Source organism: Pygocentrus nattereri, chromosome 10 (genome assembly GCF_015220715.1).
Source record: "Pygocentrus nattereri isolate fPygNat1 chromosome 10, fPygNat1.pri, whole genome shotgun sequence".
Lineage (NCBI taxonomy): Eukaryota > Metazoa > Chordata > Actinopteri > Characiformes > Serrasalmidae > Pygocentrus > Pygocentrus nattereri.
In genome coordinates, this window is record NC_051220.1 from 13,170,641 (window position 1) to 13,197,559 (window position 26,919).

At 40.9% G+C, this 26,919-nt stretch overlaps 2 protein-coding genes across 2 annotated transcripts; one reads left to right on the top strand and one right to left on the bottom strand.

Annotated features, from left to right (window-relative positions):
- Positions 1-2,232: 2,232 nt before the first annotated feature.
- add3b (adducin 3 (gamma) b) lies at positions 2,233-16,756 on the top strand (the record flags this gene model as incomplete). Its single annotated transcript, XM_017708826.2, has 15 exons — positions 2,233-2,376; positions 2,893-3,091; positions 5,355-5,487; positions 6,973-7,118; positions 9,684-9,764; positions 9,944-10,093; positions 11,260-11,403; positions 12,414-12,512; positions 12,929-13,093; positions 13,165-13,383; positions 15,055-15,156; positions 15,727-15,816; positions 15,900-16,017; positions 16,184-16,282; positions 16,473-16,756. Coding segments are annotated over exons 1-15 (2,172 nt in total), but the record flags the coding sequence as incomplete, so codon positions are not given.
- A 2,390-nt stretch (positions 16,757-19,146) lies between these two features.
- On the bottom strand, positions 19,147-26,479 carry smndc1 (survival motor neuron domain containing 1). The gene is made up of 6 exons (XM_017708825.2): positions 26,346-26,479; positions 23,960-24,079; positions 23,626-23,768; positions 22,827-22,985; positions 22,238-22,391; positions 19,147-20,844 (listed from the first exon to the last, which is right to left on the bottom strand). The coding sequence occupies exons 2-6, from the start codon at positions 24,077-24,079 to the stop codon at positions 20,707-20,709; spliced, it is 714 nt and encodes a 237-aa protein (XP_017564314.1). The 5' UTR covers positions 26,346-26,479; the 3' UTR covers positions 19,147-20,706.
- Between the last annotated feature and the right edge of the window lie 440 nt (positions 26,480-26,919).

Here is a 26,919-nt window from a genome sequence, read left to right on the forward strand (position 1 = left end):
CACTCCTCTCCTTCACCAACACACAATCCTCTATTTCTCTAACACACTTCTCTCCTTCACTAACACACACTCCTCTACTTCACTAACACACACTCCTCTACTTCTCTAACACACTCCTCTTCTTGTCTAACACACACCCCTCTATTTCTCTAACACACATTCCTTTATTTCTCTACCACATACCCCTCTACATCTCTAACACACACTCCTCTACTTCTCTAACACACACCCCTCTACTTCTTTAACACACACTCCTCTTTTTCTCTAACACCTGCTCTTGTACTTCTCTAAAAGTTGCTCAGATCTTATCTGCTTCCACATTTACATGACATTCATCATATGAAACCAAACATTTAAAATAATACAGAATGTATTTTAATATTTAACACAAATACAATTAGATTTTTGTTTTATTCTCTCATAAAATACTTTTCTGTCAAATCTCTGAATTAGGAGGAAAGAAGTGATTTCTGCGTTTGTTCAGTATTCATAATCTGCTGTGACTGGTCAGTTTGCTCGTGTGTGGTTTGTTGACCAAATCAGTTATTTATTTTCAGTTCGCATCTCTTTTTTGTGTGTTTATTGAAGCTTCTTGTCTTTGACACATGTCTGCTCTGCTTCCAGGTCACGTGTTAATGGAATGAGTTTATTATGCTGTAACACCATTGTTGGTTTCCTGCTGCTATGGATGCTGACCCTGCCCCCACTGCTCTGAAGCACACATGGCTCAGCAGTGACAGACTAGCGAGCTGATCCCTTTCTCGGTCCGAAGTGTTATTAGTCAGTCAAAACTTAACTAGTGTTTAGATTTATCTGTTTGCAAAAATGCATGAGAATTATAGCATGGAATCGTGAGATAAGACAGAAGTGCATATGAAAGTTGGCAGTTATGCTTTACAGTCTCATCATTGAAGATACCTAACACCAGCTAACTCTGCTCAGTGTACTGCTGTTGTGAGTAAACTTCTTCACTCCCCTTCAAAAGGGAATAAAAACTACATAGCGCCACCTACTGTACTGCAATCACAACTGTTCAGAGTCTAAATTTTTACTCTTAAAACCATAAACATAGTTTTACTGGAAATATGTACATTTTGTAGAGTAACTAATGTTCAAATGTCTCTGCGGTTAATACAGCTACACCGTGTGTGAGTGTAAGTGTCTAAGCAGTTTGTAGTCTGAATCTTCTCTTTTTTGTAACTCTGCTCTTAAAATGACACACACACACACACACACACACACACACACACACACACACACAGAGGTATGGTATGTGCTATACAGGCCATAGTTTATGTTTAATTTTTCACAATTTATTAATTTTAGTAAATAAACATTAATTGTGTATTAAGATGTCCTATATAGAGGATCTGTAGTAACTTACTCTCCGAAAATCAACAACAACATGATGCACATGATTGCAATCGTTAACAGTACACTTTTAGAAATAAAGGTTCTGTGCAGGTACATTTTCTGTTCATCAAAATACTCAGGTACATGTAAAGGTACAACAGTGATTTTAAGGTTAAATTGTGAACCTTAAATTAGTTTTTCCAGGTGAAAAGTACATATTTGTACCTTTGCCTAATCTTTTGTTTTAAAACAGAACAATAAAATAAGAAGCCTGTAGGTGAGACAGGGTGTGTGGAGTCAATACAGCTTAGAATATATCATTTCAGTGGATTATGGTACGGTTATATTCCCTGACTAAGGTACTGAGATCTCCTCTTGAGGGTTCCACCCCAGTAACAAGAGGGGCACTGCCCTAGTAACAGTTTACTACCTTTATTTCTAAGAGTATACTGTCTGTTCTAGTGCAGATAAAGTTTAGTGAATTAAACATTAGATTTCTTAAGCCTGCAGATTACCATGCAAACTTGCCCACTTACTGCATGTTTGTGGTTCTAAGAGTTGCATTTAGTTTCCTGTGTTTTTTAGAAACAAACTAGTTAACATTTAAAACAAGTTAAATATCAGACTCATAATCTTAACAAATACTGCACTCCCTAAGAAAAAAAAAACCTAAAAGTTATCACCACAAATTTTAAGAAATGCAGCTGCAAAATGAAAAGTGTGTTTCTGGAGGAGAATCCTGTGAGCTGGGCATCAGTAGAGCAACTCTGCGTTAAATATTAATGTAAAATTAAAATAATTATTCATTAATGAGATGAAGTCTCTGGTTCACAGGTTTTACAAGATCATCTTGTGTTTGGGGGCGGAAGCAGTCAGTCACATGACCATCTTACAAATCACACACATACACACACTGCTCTCCCACGCAGAGAGCCCCCCTCCCCACCGAGCGCCAGTCCGACGCTCTCTGAGCGAGTGTAGCAGAGTGTGTGCAGTGGAAAGACGGAGAGAGAGAGCGCAGTGGTGAGTTTAACACACTAACACAACACAACAGTTCACTGATTATACTGAGAGAGTGTGTATTTACGTGTGTGTAACTACAGATCAGTTCTGCTGTATCTGTATAGATGAATATTGATAAAAAGTGATCAGTATTGATAAGTATTGATCAGTATTGGGTAGATTTGATGAGTAAGTGCCATTATGTTGTGAGCTGTGTAGATCCTTCTGAGGGGTTAATAGAGCGATTGAGTCAGCGTCACAGATTACTTTTATATCATCATCGTCATCATCATCTTAACTGAAGCACTAAAATTAAACAGATCAGTTTAAAGATCTGTAGGTTTGGTGTCAATATGGACTGAAAATAATAGTGGTTTTGTGCTCTCATTGATATGAACTGTTGAACTGAATACTGCGACTCTGTGTATGTGTGTGTGTGTGTGTGTGTATGTGTGAGTGTGTGTTTAACCATATATGGAAGAAAAAATCCCTTTAGCGTTTCCTAACTGTGTATGTGTGTGTGTGTGTGTTTATCAGTGTGTGTGTAAGGATGAGTGTGAGCAGGGCAGACTCGCGTGTTTCACCCCCCCACAGCCTGGAGCTCAAACAAAACTATAACTCCTATTCTGAGAAAACACATCACCCACAATCCCCCACCACCGCATCACCTGATTTCAGGCAAGACATCAGCATGGTGGAGCAGAGGAAGAGGGTCACAAACACACTGCAGAGTCCGGTAACACACACACACACACACATACACACACACACACACACACACACACACTCTTGTAAGTAAAATCAGTGTGAAGTTTCTGAGTGTAAATTTAAGGCTCTTGCACTGACTTTTTACACTGTTCAGTGTTTTCACTGATTTCAGCTCTCAGTCTCACAAAGGAGGATTTCTTGCTTATTCAACCATTTTAATCTTAGTTTGATTTAGTCGTGGATTTTATGTCTCATTAAGGTGGATCACTTTTTACAGGGACACATCACCATGGTAACTTACGCTGCTCAACTAACTCGCTCCAGAGCCAGTTAAGTTAAGGATTACAGATCATCAACAGCCAATCAGGGCACAGATTCTGACCGGTCAGGGCCAAGCTTCTGACCAGTGAGGGCTGAGCTTCTGTCAAATCAGGGCCAAGATTTCGATCCATCAGAAACTTCCTTCTGACCAATCATGGACAGCCCTCTGACCAATCAAGGCTGGCCTTCTGACCAATCAGGGACATCCTTCTGACCTATGAGTGACATCCTTCTGACCAAGGGACAGCCTTCTGACCAACAAGGGACAGCCTTCTGGTCAATCAGGGACAGCCTTCTGACCAATCAGGGGCATCCTTCTTACCAGTCAGGGTCAGCATTCTGACCAATCATGGCTGAGCTTCTGATCAATCAGGGACAGCTTTCTGACCATTGATGGACATCATTCTGACCATTCAGGACCAAGCTTCTGACCAATCAGGGATAGCCTTTTGACCTATCAGTCTAGTAATGAAGGTGGACCCCTTCGTCATTTTCTTCATGATGTTTGCTGTAACATCAACATAAACAATTTCACTTTTATAATAGAGGGAACACAATTTCTATGCCACTTATCCTTCTGGGTCGGGTAGGCTGGAGCCTATCCCAGGAGCTACAGGGCAGAATGCAGGAAACAACTTGAACAGGTGTGACTTTGCCAGTCCAATGCAGGGCATAGGAAATAAATTGTACTAAATAGATATAAAATATATTAATCAGTTATTACTCCAGTGAGCACAAGTCTCCTTTATTTCTGCATATGGAAATTTAAGCTAGAGATTTAATGAAATTTTTATTTTGTGACCATACAAGCACAGCTTAGTGGGGTAGTGGATACCCAGTGGCCCCTAAAACGCATACTGTCTTAACTAAGACATGTTCGTCATCAAAACTGTATTAATGTAATCCTGTTACTGTTATTGTGTTACAGTAACACAATAATAAGTCATAAACTCTACAGCTAAAATGATCTGTACAGACAGAATGCTTTTACACTCTCTCTCTCCACATTTCTGCATGTTAAAGAAACCCACGCTTGTGTTCGATTGCATAACAACCAACAAGTGGAGACCATCACCATGGTAACTGTGCAGAAGGAGTTAGAGTGCTGGCCGTTTCCCAGATGAGCAGAAGCGGAGGAGGTAGCTCAGTCCAACATTACCTCCAAAAACCATCCTACAGTAACTATTAGTGAAATATCATAGCAATTCAGACAGAAATAAAACAGCAACTGAAGCCCATCAAACACCAGTAAAAATCTGAGGTACAGAAACCTCAAAGATCTTCTGGGAGCCCTAGGTTCCCCTCCAGAACTTCAGTGGAACTTCTTAGTACATCCAGCACTGATGAGCACAAAGCCTACAAAACTGAAACTGGTTTCTGTTCCACTTTAAATGGTGCAACCTCAAAGTTCCATAACCTCACAACTTCACACCTCCACAACCTCATAACTACACAACCTCTGCTTTACACCTTCACAACCTCACAACTCTGCAACCTCAAAACCCCGCCTCACACCACCACACCCTCACAACTCCACAACCTCAAAATCCAGTCTCACACCTCCACAGGCTCACACCTCCACAACCTCACAACCACAAAATTCAGCCTCACAAGTCCACAACTTCACAATTCTACAATCTCTCAACTCCACAACCGTACAACCTCACAACTCAAATTCACAACTCCACAACCTCATAACCCAATACCTCCACAATGTCACAACTCCACACCTTCAAACTCTCACTTTCACAACCCAACAACTCCACAACCTCAAACTTAACCACACATTTTCCACAGTTTCAAAATGTCACCCCCCCACCCTTTGTTAACTCCTTCTCTACTCAACTTCTCAATGCTGCTGTGAGATTAAGATTCAGTTGATGCAATAGCTGTGTGTGTGTGTGTGTGTGTGTGTGTGTGTGTGTGTGTGTGTGTGTGTGTGTGTGTGTGTGTGTGTGTGTGTGTTTCAGGATTTTAAGGATGAGCTGGAGTGTTTGGTGAAGGAGCAGAGTACTAAAGGTGGTGGGATATTTACCCTGAACCACATCGCTGACCTCATCATAAACAACACACTTACACACTCTTCAACATACAGCTCAAACGGTGAGTACACATATCCCCTTTTCACACATTTCACACTAATTGTATACTAAATAAATGTGAGATTGCAAATGTAGTTGATCAGCGTAAGACCCAGTACAAACTACCAGGACAGCTCAGAACCCCGAACAGAGGCCAGCGCATCACCATAAAAGCTGAGTAGTGTGTCAGCTTCTGCTTTTCACAGTTGAGCTTTCAGCTGTTAAAGGCTGGGAACATCCCGTTTAACAGGATTTTCATGGCAAATGCAAATTTATGCATTTTTCCTGAAATTGTACAGAGACCTCTGGTTTGTGAAAAGTGCTACATAGGTACTATTATTAGTACACCCCAGCTTGGGGTCCCCAGGAATGAGCTGGAGGAAGTTGCGGGGGACAGGGTCAACTGGGATTCTCTGCTCTTCTAACTGCTACAGTAACCCTGGACTAAGCAGTTAGTGATGATAATGATGATGATGATAAATGGTAAATCCCTGTTTAAGGAGTTGCATGTCTAACACAAAGTCTGAACATTAGCAATTATTCCAGTAATAAAGTGAGTGTAAAGTGTGGAAAGACCAACACACACCCACTCAGTGTCTTCTGTTTCCTAAGACACTGAACACTGTAGGAAATCCTAGAATCAATAACTCTGTAAGAGAAGGGAAAAGCATTAAAGTTCTGATTTAACCCTCTGGGGTCCAAGATGTCATGTGTCTCTATTTGTTTGTGTATCTTTGTGATGATCCAGCACAGACTGTAGAGTCGCCCTTTCTATTGCATCTAATCATCCATATAATCATGTTATCCCTTCTGATCTACACCAACAGAAGAGCTACTGTGGCACAAGTAACAGTACTGTGGCAGAGCAGTCAGAGTGCCCATGCTGACCCCTGTTTACCATCAAAAGTTCCTACAATGGGCATGCCAGCGACAGAACTGAACTTGGGCTTGGTTCAGTAAAACCCATATTCTTTTACATTATACATGCAAGGCTGGGTAAGTGTGTGGCCTTTACCTGGGGAGGTAATGGCACCAGGATGTACTGTAGGATGGAGACAACCTGGTGGAGAGAGAGTGATGCTCCAGGTGATAATCTAGTCTGGGCATTCATGCAGATATCAGTTTGACGCGTGCCATCTTATTAAACATCTTTGCAGGTCAGGTTCTCCTCTTCATGGTGATGGTGTTCCCTGAAGACTATAGCTGCACTTTCTGCAGGATAATGACTTGCTACACTACACACATTGCTCAGGAATGGTTTGAGGAATATAACAATGATTTCAAGGTGCTCCAGCCTCCAAATCCCTGACATTTCAATCCAACTGAATACCTGAAACAAAATGGTCAATCTGATCATAAGGTTTTGCCTCATTGATGTACTATAATAATAAAATGTGGTCATATTGCTAACCCCTAGTGTCTGTACTAAAAGGCTTCTCTGTGCAGTTAAGAGCCCCTCATCATACGTGTGTGTTTTATGTGTGTGTGTGTGTGTGTGTGTGTGCAGGTGTGGGTTCTGTTAGTCCGGTAAATGATGTGGGTGGGCTGGAGTGGGTCTCTAAAGCTGAGAGACAGAGTCGCTGCAAATTGGCCAGTCTGTACCGCCTGCTGGACCTGTACGGATGCACACAGTTTACCAACGCATATATTACTGTGAGTACACACAAACACACACACACACACTCATTCACTCAGGGCTGAGAGAATGTCTGGGCATTCAGAGGACTTTTCAAAATTAAGTAAGTCTTCCTGCTGTACAGTGGTGCTAAAATATGTGAGTCATGGCTCATTGTGGACCTTGATTATGAAAATGCATTCAAACTCTTTCAGAGGTTTCAAAGCTGGAACTCTTGACACAGAAAGATTCTGGACACATGGTGATGTTTGAGGTGCTCTCAGTGGAATTCATCCCTTCTGGATGGTTTTTGGAGAAGGAACATGATGTGCATAATGAATGAGCGACTGATCCAGTAGCTGCTGCATGTTTTTTCTAGGAACAGAAAGTGTACTAGTCACTCTGGAGGGGTGTAATCCTTTTACTGTGGAGGACTATGTAATGGTCACTTTGGAAGGTTCCATGGTTTTTAAGATAGGGCTGTGGCTGCCAGAGATGGGGGAGTAGCTAAGTAGCATACTACTTTTTGTAGTTAACTAAAAATTTTTGTAGCTAATAGCTGTAGCCACTACAGTTTTATGAAATGTAGCTAGTAGCTGTAGCACCTACAAATTTTTGTGTAGCTATAGCGATAATTTTCATTACAAATGTATTTGATCACTATACAGGTTTCAGGCAATTTGGACAAAATCTGAACCATAGAACAGGTTCATTAACTGGGCTGGTGGCGGTTAACCCGCAGACAGTTTTAGCAAACGGACAAGCACTGATCACCCCTTACTGGTAGGCTTAGCTCAGGGTTGACAACCGAAATGTTAAGAAGAGCCATTATATTTCAACAAAAATGAAACCACCTTGGGAGGCACAACATTTTATGTCCATTTTACCATCTTGGCTGTAGATTTAGATCAGTATGTGCTGATGTCCTAGTACAGGATAAAAATTTAATAAATGAAAACTCAGACTTACTTTGCTCTGCTTTAAACTTTAGCTTAGCTGTAGCCACTTTTCTCGCATCTCAGGAAACTTCTCCTCGAGTTTCTTCTAAAATGTTTCTCAATGTTTGACTTTTTGAGAGGATGAAGTCGCTTCTCAATCTCCTGCCTCCCATTCCACCTAATTAGTGCCTGAGGCGCCAGATTGTGCTGCTGCACCATTTAAGGTGGAATGGGACAATTTGAATGAGAGGCTAGTGAAAGTGGAGCTGGCTTAAGCGTCGCGACTTGTTGCAGATTAAATGTGTCAGGAAACCAGCTGAGTGCTTATAAATGCAAATAAGTCCATTTGTATCCAAATTATTGAGGTTTGTCTTAAATCTTTCTATTTGCCTTTTCTCGTTATCTGCATTGCTGTGTGACCAGTAGTCTGCCCGTCAGTCTTCACTGTTAAAAGTTGGTAAATTAGCAATTATGCACTGTGTGCTATAACAATTTTTAGCAAAGGTGACTTTGGTTATTTTACCTAAAACTCTTCTGCTGTGGAGCCGCAACAGCTCTGCAGCTGTTGAGTGATTATACAGGCCTGATTCTTACCCCAAAGACAGCCATGGTCACTGATGAGGATTTTGAGACTACTGTGTTGCTGAAGGTTAATGGGACTCATGTCAGAATGTTATGGCTGTATCCTGCTGAAATGTGTAAATTGGAGTAGTTTTATTCCAACAGTTGAGAGTGCTCTGCACAAAGTTTTGTTTGTTATTTTTGTTGAGTTTTGTTAGGAAGAATCTGAAAAGATTGACTTTGCCTTTAGTCAAAGTTTTTGTTGGATATCATGCCTTTGGATGTGTAAGTTTGATTGTTGGTTACACTTTTCGATGATCTTTTTTCATATTTGCAGCCTTTCAATTGTGCATTTCTTTCTGGCACATGATTAAAAGCAGTGTCTTTTACACACTATCAGTTGGGCTTGTTTGGTCTGTCAGGTGGAGATTCACAAACATTCTGACCATCACTTTGAAAGTAGCTAAAAAGTAGTGCACTACTTTACAAAACGTAGCTAAAAAGTAGCTACTACTCTTTCTGGAAAAGTAGCTAAATAGTAGGTAGCTACAAATTTTGGGAAAGTAGCTAACTACTCATTTTTGGGGGCAGTCATGGGCTGGAGGTTATGGATTCGATCCCCAGAGCCGACAGCACATGACTGAGGTGTCCTTGAGCAAGACACCTAACCCCCAACTGCTCCCCGGGCACTGCAGATTGGGCTGCACACCGCTCCGGGCAAGTGTGCTCACTGCCCCCTAGTGTGTGTGTGCTCACTAGTGTGTATGTGGTGTTTCACTTCACGGATGGGTTAAATGCGGAGGTGAAATTTCCCCATTAATAAGGGTCTCTTAATCTTAATCTTTTTCAGTAGCTATCCCAACCCTGGTGGCTGCCTTAAAAGGTGAAGCTACACACCACTGACAGAGCTGAATTATAAAGTCATATTTGTTGACCAACAGACTGAGCTGTTATTTGGATGCTGTGTTTATGAAGATCCTGTTGAGGCAACCACTGACCTGTTTCAAAAGTGCAGTACATACTTCTCCAGCATGACCAGAATAAAGTCCTACACAGTAACAGCCTTACAATCCTCCAGAATGTCTCTCTCTGTCTCTCTCTCAGGTGCGTGTTTGTCGAGAGCAGGATCATGTTCTTATTCTTCCTCAGGGTCTCTCATTCTCTGAGGCAACAGCAGCTAGTCTGGTAAACACACACACACGCATATAACTAAGCACAGACACACACACACACACACACACACACACACACACACAGACTCACAGACTCACAGACACAGGCACAGCAAAACACACACACAGATGTCAATGCAGTGTGTACAGGTGCCTCTTACTCACTCCCAAGCGCTGTTTTGTTGTTTGTAGATGAAAGTGAATCTGATTGGTCAGGTGGTGGAACACGGCTCAACAGGATTGGGAGTTGACGATACAGCGTTTAAACTCCATGCTGCTGTTTACTCCGCTCGCCCTGACGCAAAGTGTGTTATACACACACACACACCTGCTACTGCTGCTGTGAGTACACACACACACACACACACACACAGTGTTACTGTATCATCTCACATTGACTTTAGTCATAATAGAACTCCTCCACAGAAAGGCTGCAACCACTGGCAGACTCAGCCACCTTGGTGCCACCATGGTTGAGAAAATGCTCTCTAGAGTGACAAAAATGAGAGGAGGTGGCCAATAGGCTGCTTTTCACAAAGGCAAAAACGGTTTGAGTGGCCTCCAGGCTGCCCCTTCATACAATAAACTATGGTGCTGTGCCCTCAACAGCAGGGCAATTGTAACATGCCTTAATGAGTGCCCCCTAGTGGAGGAAATGTGACACTGCCCAGCAATGACACAAAGTTAAACTCATAATACTCATTTACACTGTTAAAAATTTAGATGTATTTTTGACTCCCCCCTAGAATTTTCAGAATGGGGGCTCAGTACAGTCTAAGCTGGAAGCCTGACCTCCCCCTGCAGTGTGCAAGGGAAAGAATATAGCAAGCTTTCTTTTTTAGTTTTATGATGAATGATGTTTAACTAAATAATAATGTACATAGTGGGCTAACAAAAGGTTCCTTGCTTAGCTGATTTTATGCTAACCTGTTGACTCAATTTGGAAATCAAGCAGAAGCATAAAAATCCTTCCTCAAGGGAATTATTTTCATTATTTTCGGGGAAAAAAGTTCACACAGGACTTTAAAGTTTAGTGTGAATTGCTTTTTCAATAAACTTAAGCATGACTCTTCCACCCAAATCAAAGCTTTCTTACCGACATTATATAGATGCATAAATAGAAGAACTAAAGATACATAATTAATTTATATTAAAATAACCATAAAATATAATGTGCAAACATTCCATCATATATAATGCATCATAGCTTTTTGCACACTGATGGGGCCCCGTGTTGTGCAGTCGGTGCTCTTTTTTTTCTTCATTGCTGCACTTCTAACAGCCTGGATCCACTACTGGCTATGACCTTCAGGCTCACCTAAACCACAACAGAGGAACAGCAGTGTCTCTGATCGTGTACTTTTTGAGAGAAAAAAAAAACACTAATTATGTAAAATAAATGCCACACACACACAGCTACATGTGCACCTGCTGCTGTAAGAGTGCACAGTGTGATGCAACATGTTTTGAGTGATCTTATTCATTCAACTATATTTTCCCTTTTTTAGATTTCCTCTATGAAGTCTGGTATTTTACCAATCTCCCATGAAGCTTTGCTGCTGGGCGATGTATCCTACTTCAGTTACCATGGTGAGTTGGATGATGGACAGGAGATGGTGGAGCTTCAGAAGGCCCTGGGTCCGACCGCAAAGGTAAAGTTTGGTCCAGCAACAGTCACCATGACTACAAACTTCTAACAGGCCAAAATGCCGAGCATCCAGGAGCTAATAAACAGGTTTATGAGGACATTTAAGTTTCTGTCTTTCCTGGTTTGAAGTCTCAAATTGTACCTGTTTATTTTTAACTTAGTCTTCATACCACATGACCATTTACCATGATCAGTTACTCCACTGACCTAAGAATCAGCAATGACTAGCAAAGAATCAGGAGTGTATTTGGCCAAAATAAATTTTGACATGGATAAATATTAATACAACATTTCACAGAGATGACCAAAAATTAATAGAAATATTTAAATTCTAACAAAAATAGGAACCTATAAATATAAATGTATAAACAAATGAATACCTATTTAGTGGAAGACTGAATTTCACCCACTTTTTTATGGATAAAAGAGTTTGACATCATATTTAAAGCCTCTAAATTTACTTCTTACTCCGCAGTACCATCATCATCTGGACATCATCAGTTTAGCTCTGTTTAGTCCCAGCCTACAGCAGTTTAGCCCCACACATTCAGCCTGCAGCAATTTAGCCCCACACATTCAGCCTGCAGCAGTTTGGCTCCGCCCATTTATCAGCCCAAAATTAAATGAGGCACAATATAAAAACAACCAGAACAGAGCTCACGTACATAAATCAGTCTAAAAAGTAGAGTAAAAGAAACGGCCTGTTTAACTGTAAGAGATAAAAAAAGAGTCTGCAAAATGATCATGTAGAAATGAATTATGACTGTTTGGTATATTAAATCTACACAAACATTATAAATGGAGCTCAGAGAGGAAAATATAGGATATGAGCTTGTTAAGACACACAGGACCCAGAAAACATAGAGTCAGCAACAACAGCTCTAATGTAGCTTCTTCTGTCCTGAACATGGTCACACCTACAACACTACAATGAGCTCAGAGGGTCTGTTAGAAAGTCTATTAATATATCAGTGTGTTACTGTGTAGTTTATGTGATGTCTGTGTGTGTTCCAGGTGTTAGTGTTGAGGAATCATGGTCTGTTAGCATTTGGAGAAACAATTGAAGAAGCTTTCCATTACACGTACCATGGTCAGCAAGCCTGCGAAATACAGGTACACACACACACACACACACACACACACACACACACACAGTTCACACAGAGCACTCACACAGAGCAAACTCCCCACCTCAGAGTAAAGTCTCCTGGCCTGCAGCCCCGTCCAACAATTTATTCATGTCCAGGTTCCACCGTTAGCTAACTCTCGCTCTGTCCAGCCAGCTGGGATTGTGAAGGTTAACACAAGTCTCCTCTGAGTGATGTGAAGCTCTACTGCATCTTTTCAAACTGCCACTAACACACCATTGGAGCTCAATGTGATAAGAGGAAATCAATAACTGCCAATTCTGTTACATAAGCTAACAGACGTAACAATTACTCATGCTAGTAATGATGCTCTCTCTCTCTCTCTCTCTCTCTCTCTCTCTCTCTCTCTCTCTCTCTCTCTCTCTCTCTCCCTGTGTACAGGTATGTGCTGTGCTGTGTGCAGGCAGTGTGGAGAACCTTTGTGTAGTGGACAGAGAGTGTGTGAAGGTGGTTCCCTCAGCTGGTGGAGAGGCAGAGGATGGAGAGATCAGATGGAAAGTGGGGGAGGCTGAGTTTGAGTCTCTAATGAGGATGATGGACAACCTGGTGAGTGACCTTAGACTTCGCCCTGTTTGTGTGTGTATAGGGTGTTTACTTGTTGTTGTTCATGTTACCAGGGTTATCGGACAGGTTATGCTTACCGCCATCCCATAGTTAAAGTGAAACCTCAAAACCGTAATGATGTGGAGATCCCAGCAACTGTTACTGGGGTTGGGCAGGACGAACAAGACACATTTCCATGGAGCAGCATCACGCTGCAGGGTGTGAGGAGGGACAGGGGGAAGATGCTGTGGCTGAACTCACCAAACAGCTACACCAAAATACAGGACAACACGGTACACACACACACGCAAACAAACACATGCACACACACCTTCTGGATCTACTGTTTACATAAAAACACTGGCTTGGTGTCAGATCGTCAAGCAAGCAGCTGTAAGAGTGAAAGTCATTTGAAATGCACAAATTGTAGGGTACACAGAGCCCACTCACATTCAGCCCCCTCTTTCCAGCCACCTGCACTCACACAACTTAATACAGGTGCAGTGACCAAAAAATAGAGGGATATAAAGATGTAACTAATATGTTCATACAGAGGGTGGGAGATCATCATGACAAATCTCCAGACCATGATAACAAAATTTCTGGTGCTGTTCTTCTAAGAACCAGATCTAAGAATCCCTGCAGGTTAAAATGACAGTGGGATCCATCCAATTGCTAAAAAGTCTGTGGACTGAGGTGTAGTGTCACTTGATTGATCTTCACTTGGACCTCAGAAGGAGGCCAGCTTCAACCTCGTTGTTCCTGCAACCACTTGCAGGAAAGTGGTGCCTTTCCTGGTGGTCACCACTTGCCTTGTGCTGGAAACAGTCAAGGTGATGTTCCAACTCACTACCAATCATGAAAGAGGCTGGAGACAGCCTGTGGCACAGTGCTTGGTGGCCAAGGTGTTCAGCAAGGCAAAACATTTTAAAAGATGGTCACAGCACCTTGAATGTACCTTGCATGAGCTGGTGCCCTATGAAGCTTGCCATAGACAGGTACCTTCCAATGTTCCCTACAATACCCTGGCAACTGGAGGTGCAAGAGGATCCCAGTAGGACAGTCCTCTACAAAGGCTTCAACATCTCACCACACTGTCCCTGCAGTGCTACGTCAACTTTACAATGCCCAGGTGCCCAGGTTCACACATAATTGCAAGATAGCCCTGCTACAGATGAAGCAAGGTCTGAAAGTTTGAGCATGGACCAAATTGACCACAGAAGGATATGAGCTCTTCGTTTACTGTCCTAAACACTGCATTCTGGGGTCAAATCTCTGTGGAATCACAGCCAGTCATAGGTAATAACTGACCATGCTGAGGACTGTGAATCCACCTCATTACAAATTGTATCCACATGGGACATAATCAAGATGGAGTCTTGACCAGAAACCGTAACCCAGGGATTCAAAATCTGACATCCTGAACCAGCAGTATTTCTCAGAGTCACATCATGTTCAGAAAGACACAGAATTCCTTCTTACAGCCACTCACCATGCTGAGCTCTGACTGCACCATGAGGTCTTCCAGATGATTCAGAAGATCTTTCACTGCAGGAAGAAATGATGACCACTGATGTACTTAGCAGTTACTTTCACACTGACAGCACTGCAGAGTGACATATAATGTAAATATGTGGATTACATTCGGCTACGACCCAAATCCAGCATTTAATTCTTAAAAAAACAACCACTTTTCATTAAAACAATCAAGAAACATGTTACAATGTCATGAAGACTTTGCGTTTTGTCACTAATGAAAAGTGATGTCATGTTTTCATGTTTTTTCTCACTGTTATACTTGCTTTAGGATCTGACATCCACTGGACACCATCCACTTATCCAACACTTACAATGAACATAATGCTTTTACTTATCGTCATATGTCTACCTGGAAGCATTGTTAATTATTCTTAATTATTATTACATCATAACCACATTCTTCTAAATTGTTTTTACTGTTTTAGTGGACAGGCAGCTGCAAGGGCACCCCCATCAGAATCGAGGACCCCAACCAGTTTGTTCCTTTAAATACGGACCCAACGGAGGTTCTGGAGAAACGGAACAAGGTGAGGAAATCACACACTGTTCATGACTCTGTACTGAACACTGATACTGCAGCATGTACTCATCAAGAGCATGTTTATTTTCTTAACTTGTTCTCTTTTGTTATGATTTGAAAGCACCAGCTGCAGTAAAGTTGTTGATTTGGAGATATGAGGTTTTTATCAGACAGAATATAGATATAGATAGATACGTAAATAGTACTAAATATGGTTTTATATAAATCAGTCAATCAATGCAAATAATATTAAAAGTATATATATATATATATATATATATATATATATATATATATATATATATATATACTGAACAGTGAAGTGAAATTAAGGCAAAAAATAAATTTTTTATTGGTCCATTCCTCAAGCTGGTGCTTTCAATTTATGTCAAGAAATGACTACAAAAAGCTACAAAAACATATATACACGGTTTTGTCCCTTCATTGATGATATGACATGCTATGAACTCAAAACCCCATTAGAATTTGCGTTTAAACTGCGTTTCAGTAAACAGAAATAATCTGATCATCAGTCTGATCACATCTGTGATCTATAGACACTTTTATTCTGTTTAAGATCCGGGAGCAGAACCGAGTGGACCTGATGACCGCAGGGCCAAAGTCTCAGCTACTGGCCAATATCGTTATAGACACACCCCCTGGACCTGTGAGTGAACACAGTTCAGCACAAAAATATTAACCACAATCAGATGAACAGGAAAAGAGCAGAAGCTGTGTTTCCCTCTACAGGCCTTCATCTATGAGGATGAGGAGGAGACAGCTGCTCTGCCCCCAAATCCCTTCAGCCAATCAGATACTGAGTTAGAGGAGTACACACAGAGCATAGAGAATAAACTCAACCAATCAGGTAGGCACACACTTCTAAAGAGGTTTAACAGCTTCAGTGAGTCTGTTGGAGATTCATTGAGTGTTTCTGTAGTTAAAACAGTGTGAACAAAACTGAATTATTCCAGATTAATGTGTCTGTGTGTGTGGGAAAGTGTTTGTTATCATGTTGTTTGTTTACTCCTCAGAGGCTGATGACATCACTGACGTTGAAGAAACGACGACAACAACGTACGGCTCTACGGTCTCCCTCTCATTCTCTCCACTGAAGAGTCCAGAAAGAGGAGGTCAACTATCCATCTGTCTATTTCTCTTGTCTATCTAACCATTCATCTATCTATCTATTTATCTATCTTAAATCACTTGAACCTCTCACAGTCAATAATACCTTTATAAATGCTATTTATAGTATTTATAATATTATATAATAATATTTAGTAATTAACCAAAGGGTGAATTTCTCTCTTTCACTCTCAGATGCTCTGTCGGCTCTGCTGCTAAACGAGCAGGACGATGATGATGTCACTTTGCAGGTCACTGAAGTCAGCTTCTCTAAGGAGATGGAGGTTTCCATAACAACCACCGTCGCTGACAACATCCCGGAAACAGAACCAACAGACGGTCAATCAAAGAGCCCAAAAAAGAAAAAAAAGACATTCCGCACCCCATCCTTCCTGAAAATGAGTAAAAAGAAACCAAGGGAAAAGGGAAAAGATAAAGGGAGAGAAAAGGAGAAAGAAAAAGACAGAGAAAAGAGTAAAGAAAGGGAAAAAGAGAAAGAAAAGGATAAAGAAAAGGAAAAGGAGAAAGAAAAAGTTAAAGAAAAAGAGAGAGAGAAGAGTAAAGAAAGGGAAAAAGAGAGAGAAAAGGAGAAAGAAAAGGAAAAGGAGAAAGAAAAGGTTAAAGAAAAAGAGAGAGAAAAGAGTAAAGAAAGGGAAAAAGAGAAAGAAAAGGAGAAAGAAAAGGAAAAGGAGAAAGAAAAAGTTAAAGAAAAAGAGAGAGAGAAGAGTAAAGAAAGGGAAAAAGAGAGAGAAAAGGATAAAGAAAAGGAAAAGGAGAAAGAAAAGGTTAAAGAAAAAGAGAGAGAAAAGAGTAAAGAAAGGGAAAAAGAGAAAGAAAAGGAGAAAGAAAAGGTTAAAGAAAAAGAGAGAGAAAAGAGTAAAGAACGGGAAAAAGAGAAAGAGAAAACAAGTGAAAAACAGAAAGAGAAGGAGGACGAGAAAGCGAAGAATTAAGGAGGAAAACAGGTTCAGATGTTTATGATGGACAGTGAAGGATTCTGGGTAATGTAGTTTTGTAAAGGGCTGTGTGAGCAGGAAGTGTTTATTTGAATATTTTAAAGCAATCCAGCTGAAAAGCTGAAAATCACTCAGAAATACTGTTATATAACTTCAATAACTATATATCAATAACTATCATTATTAATTAGACTATTATTGGCATTTATACTGCATCACAGTTCTGAACTTAATTTAGAAATTTAAACTGTTACAGACTGTGTGTGTGTGTGTGTGTGTGTGTGTTAGTTTAGCTGATAATGTATCATTACTGAGGGTTATGTTGAGGGTGTGGCTGTGGTGGGGTTGGGGGAAAAGTTGAGGGGTGTGGGTGTAGGGGGGGTGTAGTTGTGTGGGAGTGGGAACAGTTATTAATATCTGAACCTCAGAAGTTATTAAACAGTTAAAGTGGTTTATAATGATCTCCAGTCCAGTCAGACTCCCTGCTGGACAGATCATGCATTGCAGTGTTAAAGAGCAAGTGTACAGTGTTTCAAAACTGGGGTGTTGGAGTAAGTGGGGGTGCAGGGAGTGGAGCCTGTTTTACAGTAAACACAGTAGAGCATTTAATTCTGTAAACACACAGTTCTGTGGGTGTGAGTGTGTTCAGTGTTCTATAATAAATACATAAACCTTCCATTCCTTAAGTACGGCCTCTGTGTGTGTGTGTGTGTGTGTGTGTCTAAAGACCTCACAGTGCGCAAAACCACTGATTGTAATGGAGGTGTGTCACTCAGCACGTTACTTTCACTGCAGAGCGCAGAGATCTGACAGATCACATGGCTTTAACTTCACTCAGAGAAAAGCAGCCAGTAACAACTCTGAAAGACAAACAGACCAGTGCTAATGCTGTTACCTCAGCTAACGTTACTAGCGCAGCCTTTTGTTTTTAGCTGTAAACCAGTGAATTTGTGAAGCAGTCAGAAACACACTTCCTAAACTGCCCTAGTGCACTATTTAGGGAGTATGGAGCAGTGAGACTTATCTGGATTTGATGCAACTTCTTACTGAAATAGGAACATCTGAAGTGTGTAAGACATTTAAATGATATTCTTTAGTCTTTTATACTGCAGTTTTACAGTTAATAATACCATAAGTGCTTTAATTCACTGAAGTTCTTGGGGAACTAAACTGTTCACGATGGCTTAAAACGGCATTTTAATGTAGAATGGCCTTTTCCAAATGTTATCATGTGACACTGAGCAAAGCATCAAGGTATTTTCATCATTTCATCATTGTACTGAATTTACCTTTGTAGCACATTGAGATTTTCACCTAAATGAAAGGTGCATTATAAATAAAATGCATTATTATTATTAGTTCAAGCCTGCGACATTAACGATGGAGCTGTTAGCAGGTTTGCTATCTTTTAGCCTGTTAGATAGCTGACCAGCCTAATTCTAGATAAGAAAATGTCAGTCCCTCAGTTTGGGCAGAACTGGGTTTATCACTACACTCAGTGCTGCATGTGAGCAGCATTAGAGTCAAAGATTATTCATTAGCAGCACAAGGATTTTTCATGAAGTGACTCAGTGATACACAATTCAGTTGCTGTGAGGAGGTCAGTGTGTGTGTGTGTGTGTGTGTGTGTGTGTGTGTGTGTGTGTGTGTGTGTGTATGTGAATATATAGCATTTACAGCGGTTTGGAACTCAACTCAGCCAATCAGACTTTAGGACCGGAACATACATTTTTGTTAAGTATCCCTGACAAAAATCTACCAACTGACCCCATCAAAACTAGCTCATAAAAAGTGCTACACCCTGATGTGAAAAATTATTATATTTGTGATTATTACTTTTAAAGGATCATTCAGAATGCAGGGTTGGTGTTCACCTGAGATTATAATCCCGCTGAAATATTCCACTCATGCTCTACAAACAGCAACAAAAACAACTTTATTGTCTGTAAAGATGAAAAGGTACAAAACCGTAAAGCAAAATTAATACACCACAGACAGATGGTTGTTTATTTCAAATTATTTCATCAGGTGAGACGTAAAGCGAGCATTCACTGAAAAAACGCATTTTCCCAGACCTCCCCCCCACCTAACAGCCCCAACCCCCCACCCCCCCTTTAACCCAAATTCAGTCCATCAGCCAAAACATGTTTGATGTGTTTGTTTTTATGCTGCAGCTACATGGCTAATGTCACTTATGTTGACTGTAAAACCCAAGAACCTCAGCTACTTTTGGGGTAAAGTGTATGTGGGGAGGGGGGGGCAGAGTTCTGGGGGAATTATTTCTTCTTTAAAGCATGTGGACATCTTGGCAAACAATCGCAATCATCATATGTCTGACATGCAATAAAAACACACTGAGCCTCAATCTCCAATATCTTTCCACGTTTTTTCTTGTGTGTTCTTGAGAAAAGTCCTAAGAAAAAGTCTCCATCAGATTTGTGACGTGTTCTTAAAGCGTAGAACTGTTCTCACCTTTGTTCATCTAAGTATAGATTGTGTTTTTACCCAAGAACAAATCCCAAATAAGAAAACAATAATGAATGTGGGTTTTAAGAAGAAACTTCTTAATAATGGTTTTTGAATGAGGCCCATTAAGCTTGTGTTTCTATGATCTTAACTGCATCTACAGGAATTGAATGTCTTTGGCAAAGACAGTAAAGACTCCTGTAGAAACGCAAGGCTGTAGAGGAGAAAAAGGCGTGAGCGCTGATTCAGGACCAGTTTCTCCATCACTGCAGGAGCAAACTGAACTGAATATAGATGCTGGTGGATTTCCAGGCAAGAGAGAGATGTTTGATTCTCACAGAAAAAGCCACTTCACTCCAAAACTGTCTTTGTTTATTTATTGCATATCAAACATTTAAAATGAGGATTATTTACTAAGAAGTCGTTGTGCATTAAAGTGTCTGAAACGTTTCTCAGCAGCTCTGTTAGACTCCAAACCCCTTAGCGTCCAAACCACCAGACTCTCCACAACATCCTCACTGGACTTACTCTGGAGGTGCACTTAAGAGTCAGAGACTACATTAGAGTCACACTTCAGATTCGAGTCAGGGATTAGAATAGAGTCAGGGATTAGAATAGAGAAAGACTAGGGTTTGGACTAGTTTAGGTTCAGTTTTCCATCATTTTGACACCAATTTGTCCCCCAGTGGAAATGAAGGTTTAGTCTGGAAAACATCAGAGCTGCAGTGAAACACTCATAAATTATGACCACCCATCACTATTTGGGTTATTTCCTGTTTCTTACATTTCTAACAAACAACTTTCCACTACACAAAATAAAAAGGCGCTCTAATCTGGGGATCTGCTGCTCAATCTGCACAGCATCCAGTCCAAAATTACATAATACACACAAACGCACGCACACACAGACACGCACACACGCACGCACGCACACACACACGCACGCACACACGCACGCACGCACACACGCACGCACGCACACACACACACACAAACGCACACACAGCTCACTGGGGCATGAGGTGCCTGACATTGTATTTGGAGGTGTCGTGGTACTGAGTCATCGGCTTATCCGCTATGCCACACGTCCCCACTCCAACTTTACCGTTCACACTTTCTGGAGACGCAAATATACTGCGCTTTACCTAGAGAGAGAGAGAGAGAGCGCGAGAGAGAAAGAGAGAGAGACATATTTAACATGAGTCTACTGTACCACTCTAGCAGTGGGTTGATGTGGCTGCAGGTGTTCAAACGAGCAGGAACTTGATTAATCAGTTTCTCTATGACTAAACATCCCTAAACAATAGAGTTAAACAGTCTCTGCATCAGACTCCTTTAGCTCAGGCTACAATTTGTGATCAGAATAAAGTTTAACTGGAATGGAACAGAGAGACATCTGACAGTGAGCTTTAGCTAAAGCCCTACTGGAGCTGGATTAGTTTCATTAGAGGAGCTAATGTTATCTGTAATCTGCACGGGATTTGACTGGTTGATTAATACGGGATGAAAAATCTCTGTAATTTCCCCAAAATTATCCCAAGCAGCCCAGATCCAAACGTTATCGTGCGGACGTTTATGTCAGCAATATGCAACAGGCACCACACTTCTTAATAATAACAAAATGCAGCTAACTGGTAAAAAGATTAGCATTAGGCTAACAAAGTGGGCTAATTCAGTTTATGGAAATGGATGCTTAAACAGAAGTTAGGACACTGGTGGGGTTTATGCTAAAGTTAGGACAGTGTTTAGGACATTTAGTCTAGTTAGGATGTTTGTGTAATACTGTTTTCTTATCTGGAATTAATGAAAAGAAGTTAGGAATTATTATTCTGTAATAGCTACAGTCCGAAATTCAGTTTGTACTGAAGTCGTCATGGAGCACAATGAGCGACTTTCTAATGAGGTATTTTATCACAGTAGAACAGTAGATCTTGATACAACCGTTAAAGCTTGACATGGTCATACAATTAGACTGTAGCCTCCATTATAATCCCCCATTTATTGAGCCTGTAGGACCTCACTTTTCTCACTGAATTTACTGTAACTCTCCTCCTGATGCTGCTCTCTCTTCCAGCCAGCCACACTTTACTGTCCAGACCAAATAAACGGTGGAGTGATTATCCAGAAGCATCCTTTTTTCTGGTTGCAATTCAGAAAGTGTTTAATATCAGGGGGAGAATCTCTGATATGCACTAGGAGTCCAAACACAGTAAATATCAGCAGCCAAAACTTCTTTTTCAAAGCGAGGCAACATCTGACTGAAAGACACAGAGATGTGAATCCAGAAGGGACTACAACGTTCCCTCAGTAGCACCGAGTTTGGTAAAAAAATAAATAAATAAAAAATTGTAGTTCGGCGTGCAGTTTTCTCAGAGAGGTGGGAGAAAAACAGACACAGCAGATGCAGAGAGAAATAAAAAGCACAGAGCAGCTCCTGCAAAAGAGGAAACTCCCTCAAAACAGCATGTACATTTAATCCCACTCAAACGGGGCTGCTTTCTCCTGTCTGTGGACGCAGGTTTGTGGGTGTACTCTTACCTGCCCTTTTTTGTTTTTGGAGTAAGCTTTGTTGTTGAATTGCTGCCATTTAGATTTCTGGTCTTCTCTCTCTTGCTCCAACTCCTTCAGACGCTGAACTTTCTTCTGAGCTTTCTTCTTCTTGTACTCTCTCTGCTCTGCCAGCAGCTTCTTCCTACACACACACAGACACAAATAAAGAAACATTAGACCATCCAGCCAAGTGTGAAGGGTGTGACCCTCAGCAGCTCATTTGGCACTGTAGACACACCGCAGTGGAAAACTATCAATCAACAACAAATGGACATGTATTATTTTTAAATTTTACAAAAAAAATTCATATGATGAAAAAAATCTTTATTTCAAGGATGAATGCATAAAGTCATTCAGAGTGGTTTGGTGTGAAATGGTTCAGATGTCTTGTTAATATCGTTTATGCTAACACAGCCTCACTTCTGTACCCAAGTCATAAACAAACAGTTAACCTGCTGATGATTCACGTTTTGGTAGTGGATGACATTGATCTATGAGCATGTGAAGTATGACAACTCCACTGCATTCTTTTTGTAACAGTGAATAAATACACAATCACCTACACACACAGACTCACTTTGATTTGGGTTTGGCTGCTTCCTCTTTGCTGGTCTTGCCCTGCTCAGCTGGTCGAAGCATGTGCAGAGGAACCACCTCAGCGTTTCCATATCCGAGAAACGTCACAGCAGCCGTTCCGTTTTCTCCATCGATCTCTTCGATCTCCGCCTCATACAGCCTAAACACACACACACACACAGCTGTAAGCAGGCGAGTACAGAACACACGCACACACCAGAGAATGCAGTAAGAGCCCCAGAGAGCAGCGCCACTGGATGTCTAACCCCTTCACGCCCAAAGACAAAACATCTGATGGATTCATTTCTTTACTCTAGCTTTACAAAGCTTCTGTGTGCGAGCCATTTTCTTGTTGTGCTTTCCTTAATCTTTGGTCCAAAAGGATCATTAATTGTTTTCTAAAACATATAAAAATAAAAAAAGTTACCATATCAGACCAAAAAACTGAAAAAAAAAAGAACAATTAGAAAATCTGCTAAACCAAACTGCTAGACCAACTTCAATTTTGTTTTTAGATTTTCACTCAGTTAGTGGCAGATTAATGTTGCTATTTCCTATAATTAACATTACTCTTATTTGACTGTATTATATCAGCATTTGTTGTTGTACGAATTAACTGGTGTAACCACAATTCCAAAATTTTGTACATCCACATTAATGACCTGTTAGAGCTTGCAGTTCAGCTCCTACAGCTTAATATTATAAACTTCAACAGTTCGGATGAGTCGATGCAGTGTGTGCAGCTCTGCTGTAGTTTCTCACAAAGCAATATTAATTATGAGTGTGTGTGTATTACTCACTGTCCATCCTGGCTCCACACAGCCATACAGCTATCTCCAACATTCCAGCTGCTTTTAGGTGGAGCTGCATCTGAGCTTTCTGCATCAGCGACACCCTCCGTTGGCTGAGACGTCAACAGGTCTTTAGTGAGCTCAATCACCTCCTAAACAATAAACACACAAACAAACAGATCTTTAGTCTCCTCCAACACTGTATGAAGTGCACTACAAGTAAAGTATGTATAGTGAGGTGCACTATGGATAGAATATGTACAGTGAGGTGCATTGTGGACAGAGCATTTAAAGTGAGGTGCAGTGTGGAAAGAGCATGAACAGTGAGGTGCATTGTGGGTACCTGCAGGTCCTTCTGCAGTTTGAGCAGGTCCTCATTGTTGGAGTCGGTGGAGAGAGCCGCCTCCACCTGCTGGAGCTGAGCTCTATAACTGCTCAACTGTTTCACCAAATCCTCTGACATCTGCGCGCGCGCACACACACAGATACACACACACACACACACACAATCAGTTAGTTACAGAGAACACACATCTCTACACCATACACTCAGTTTAGAACTGAATAACACAGTGTTATACAGTTTGAAGAAGCTCCAGAATCTCATTAGTTACAAAGGTGCATACATGTACTCAAGTACAATTTAGTTCAGGTGTTAATCACGAATTTTGAGTTAAAAAAAAAAAAATCAAAGTTTAACTGTCTGTACTGTAGCTGGATGTAAAGTATGCAAAACACTGAATAAACCACCTTGTTTTAACAGTATTTTAATGCATCAAAACTCTGCAAAAATTAAATATCATGATCTGAATCATTTACGGTGAGAATGTGTGACAGCTCTGTGATTATACACTGCCTGGCCAAAAAAAAGGTCACCACCTGGATTTAACTAAGCAAATCAATAAGAGCCTCCCATTGGATAATTACTACATGGGTGATTATGTTTCAGCTGGCAACAAGTTATTTAACCCTAACTGATGCAGTGAATAGCTTCTCATTTGTTAAACAACCATGTCGAAAGACATCCTGTGGTCATGGAAAAAATAATCTGTTTCAGAAGGGTCAAATTATTGGCATGCATCAAGCAGAGAAAACATCTAAGGAGATTACTTAAACTACTAAATTCAGGTTAAGAACTGTCCATTGCAGTGGAAGGACAGTGGGGAAACATCATCTTCGAGGAAGGAATGCGGTCGGAAAAAAAACGACGGCTGAAATGATGCACCTATCATGCCTAGTGCCTACCGTACAAGTCTGTGGGGGCAGTGCTATGACGTTGTGTGTCCAAAGAATGAGGTTAGCTGACTACCTGAATATACTGAATGACCAGGTTATTCCATCAATAGATTTTTTCTTCCCTGATGGCACGGGCATATTCCAAGATGACAAAGCCAGGATTCATCAGGCTCAAATTGTGAAAGAGTGGTTCAGGGAGCATGAAACATCATTTTCACACATGGATTGGCCACCACAGAGTCCACACCTGAACCCCATAGAGAATCTTTGGGATGAGCTGGAGAAGACTTTGCGCAGAGGTCCAAATTTCCCATTATCAGTACAAGATCTCAGGGAAAAATGAATGCAACTCTGGACAGAAATAAATGTGACATTGCAGAAGCTTGTGGAAACGATGCCACAGCGAATGCGTGTCGTAATCAAAGCTAAATGCGGTCCAATGAAATATTAGAGTGTGTGACCTTTTTTGGCCAGGCAGTGTATTTCTGTAATATTAGCGGAGCACTACATTACACAGCGCTGCTCCGAGAGTGTAAATGTAAGTGTTATTCACAGAAAATAAAGAAATCACAGGAAGCTGTTCAGATGAACTACAATTTTGCAAAGATATCAATCAGACAAAACTCGTACGCTTAATTAACATTACTAAAAACACTAGTAGCGCAATACAAAAGCAGCAAAACTCTAGATTTATAAATAATAAATAAGACAAATCACAGATAAATAAAGTCTGTAAGGAGGACGCTCAGTAAAGAAGACAGTGCAGAAGCTTAAAATTAAGGGGTGCTGTGGAGCGCTGTGTTCTGTTTGGTAAAAGCTCCCTAATAGTGATAAATCTGAAATAATACGTTTTCTTGCCTCTCAGCGCTCTGCATGTATCCCTCCACCATGAACTGATGTTAAGTTCTCAAAACTGTCATACCATATCAAATAACCATTTCATGTCATAACTGTGTGACGGTGCTTTTAGAGATGGACCTCTGGTTCCCATCACCACTGATGTGAACAATTCTGACGCGGTAAGATTCTCTAGAACGAAGCGTTTTACACCAAACCACTCTGAATGGCTCTGTTTACATCTTAAACGCTGAATTAGGCAGAGATTTTGAAACATCACTGGAAACATCACACACAACCCCCACCCCTCTTGTGTTGTAGAATTTTCCGTTCCACCTTAAATGGTGCAGTAGTTAAAGCAGCAGCTTGGGGCGCAAGAATGTAACGGATGCACCATTTAAGGTGGAACGGAAAATTCGAATAAGACGCTTTAACTTTGCACGTTTACCAAACTTATCCACATGAATGGTTTCTCTTTATAATTGTACAGTGTGACAGAGCGGCCGCGCTGAGGTCTATCGACTCCAGTCTCAACGTACGTGATTTTACACCGCGGTGTAGCTACGTGTTAGCCGTTATCCGCGCTGCTAGCCCGCTCTTTTACAGACTGATTAGAAACTCAGATGATCCTCCAGAGCTCTATCTGCTCCTCTCACCTCTGAGAACCGTGCTCTTTCTGTAATCCGCTTGTTTGTTTGTATGTTTATTTGTTTCTCCGCTCACAGCACAAAATCCCACCGGAACACCGCGAGGAACTGGATGTGACGATTAAGGCTGTGTCACTCCCCTGTTCTCGCGATAAAACACTCTGTCACTGCCGGAGCGGTTTTTTATATCAGAAACACCAGACGGCGCCCGCGAGCGAGTCCTCAATGATTGAGGCTTGATGTATGGGAGGCAAATCCAGCCCCCCAAAAAAATAAAAATAAAAATAATTAAATATAAATGCAAACCTATTATTTTCACACAAGCACGAGTCATATGTGATAGAAATAAAAATGAATTTAAAACAGCTTTTTGTCAACTTAAAAACGAGAAAACAAACAAAAAAAAACAAATGGGAAATGAAAAGTAAACCACCAGCAGGCGGCGCCTGGGCTCGTTTGCAATCGCCTTTTTATTCCAAGAGTCGTGCCGATGCTGGAAACTGAATCGCAAACTGTCAGTTTGCTGTTGATTTGTCCATTTTGCATTTTCATTTTCATTTTGTCAGATTTGCAACCTATTATT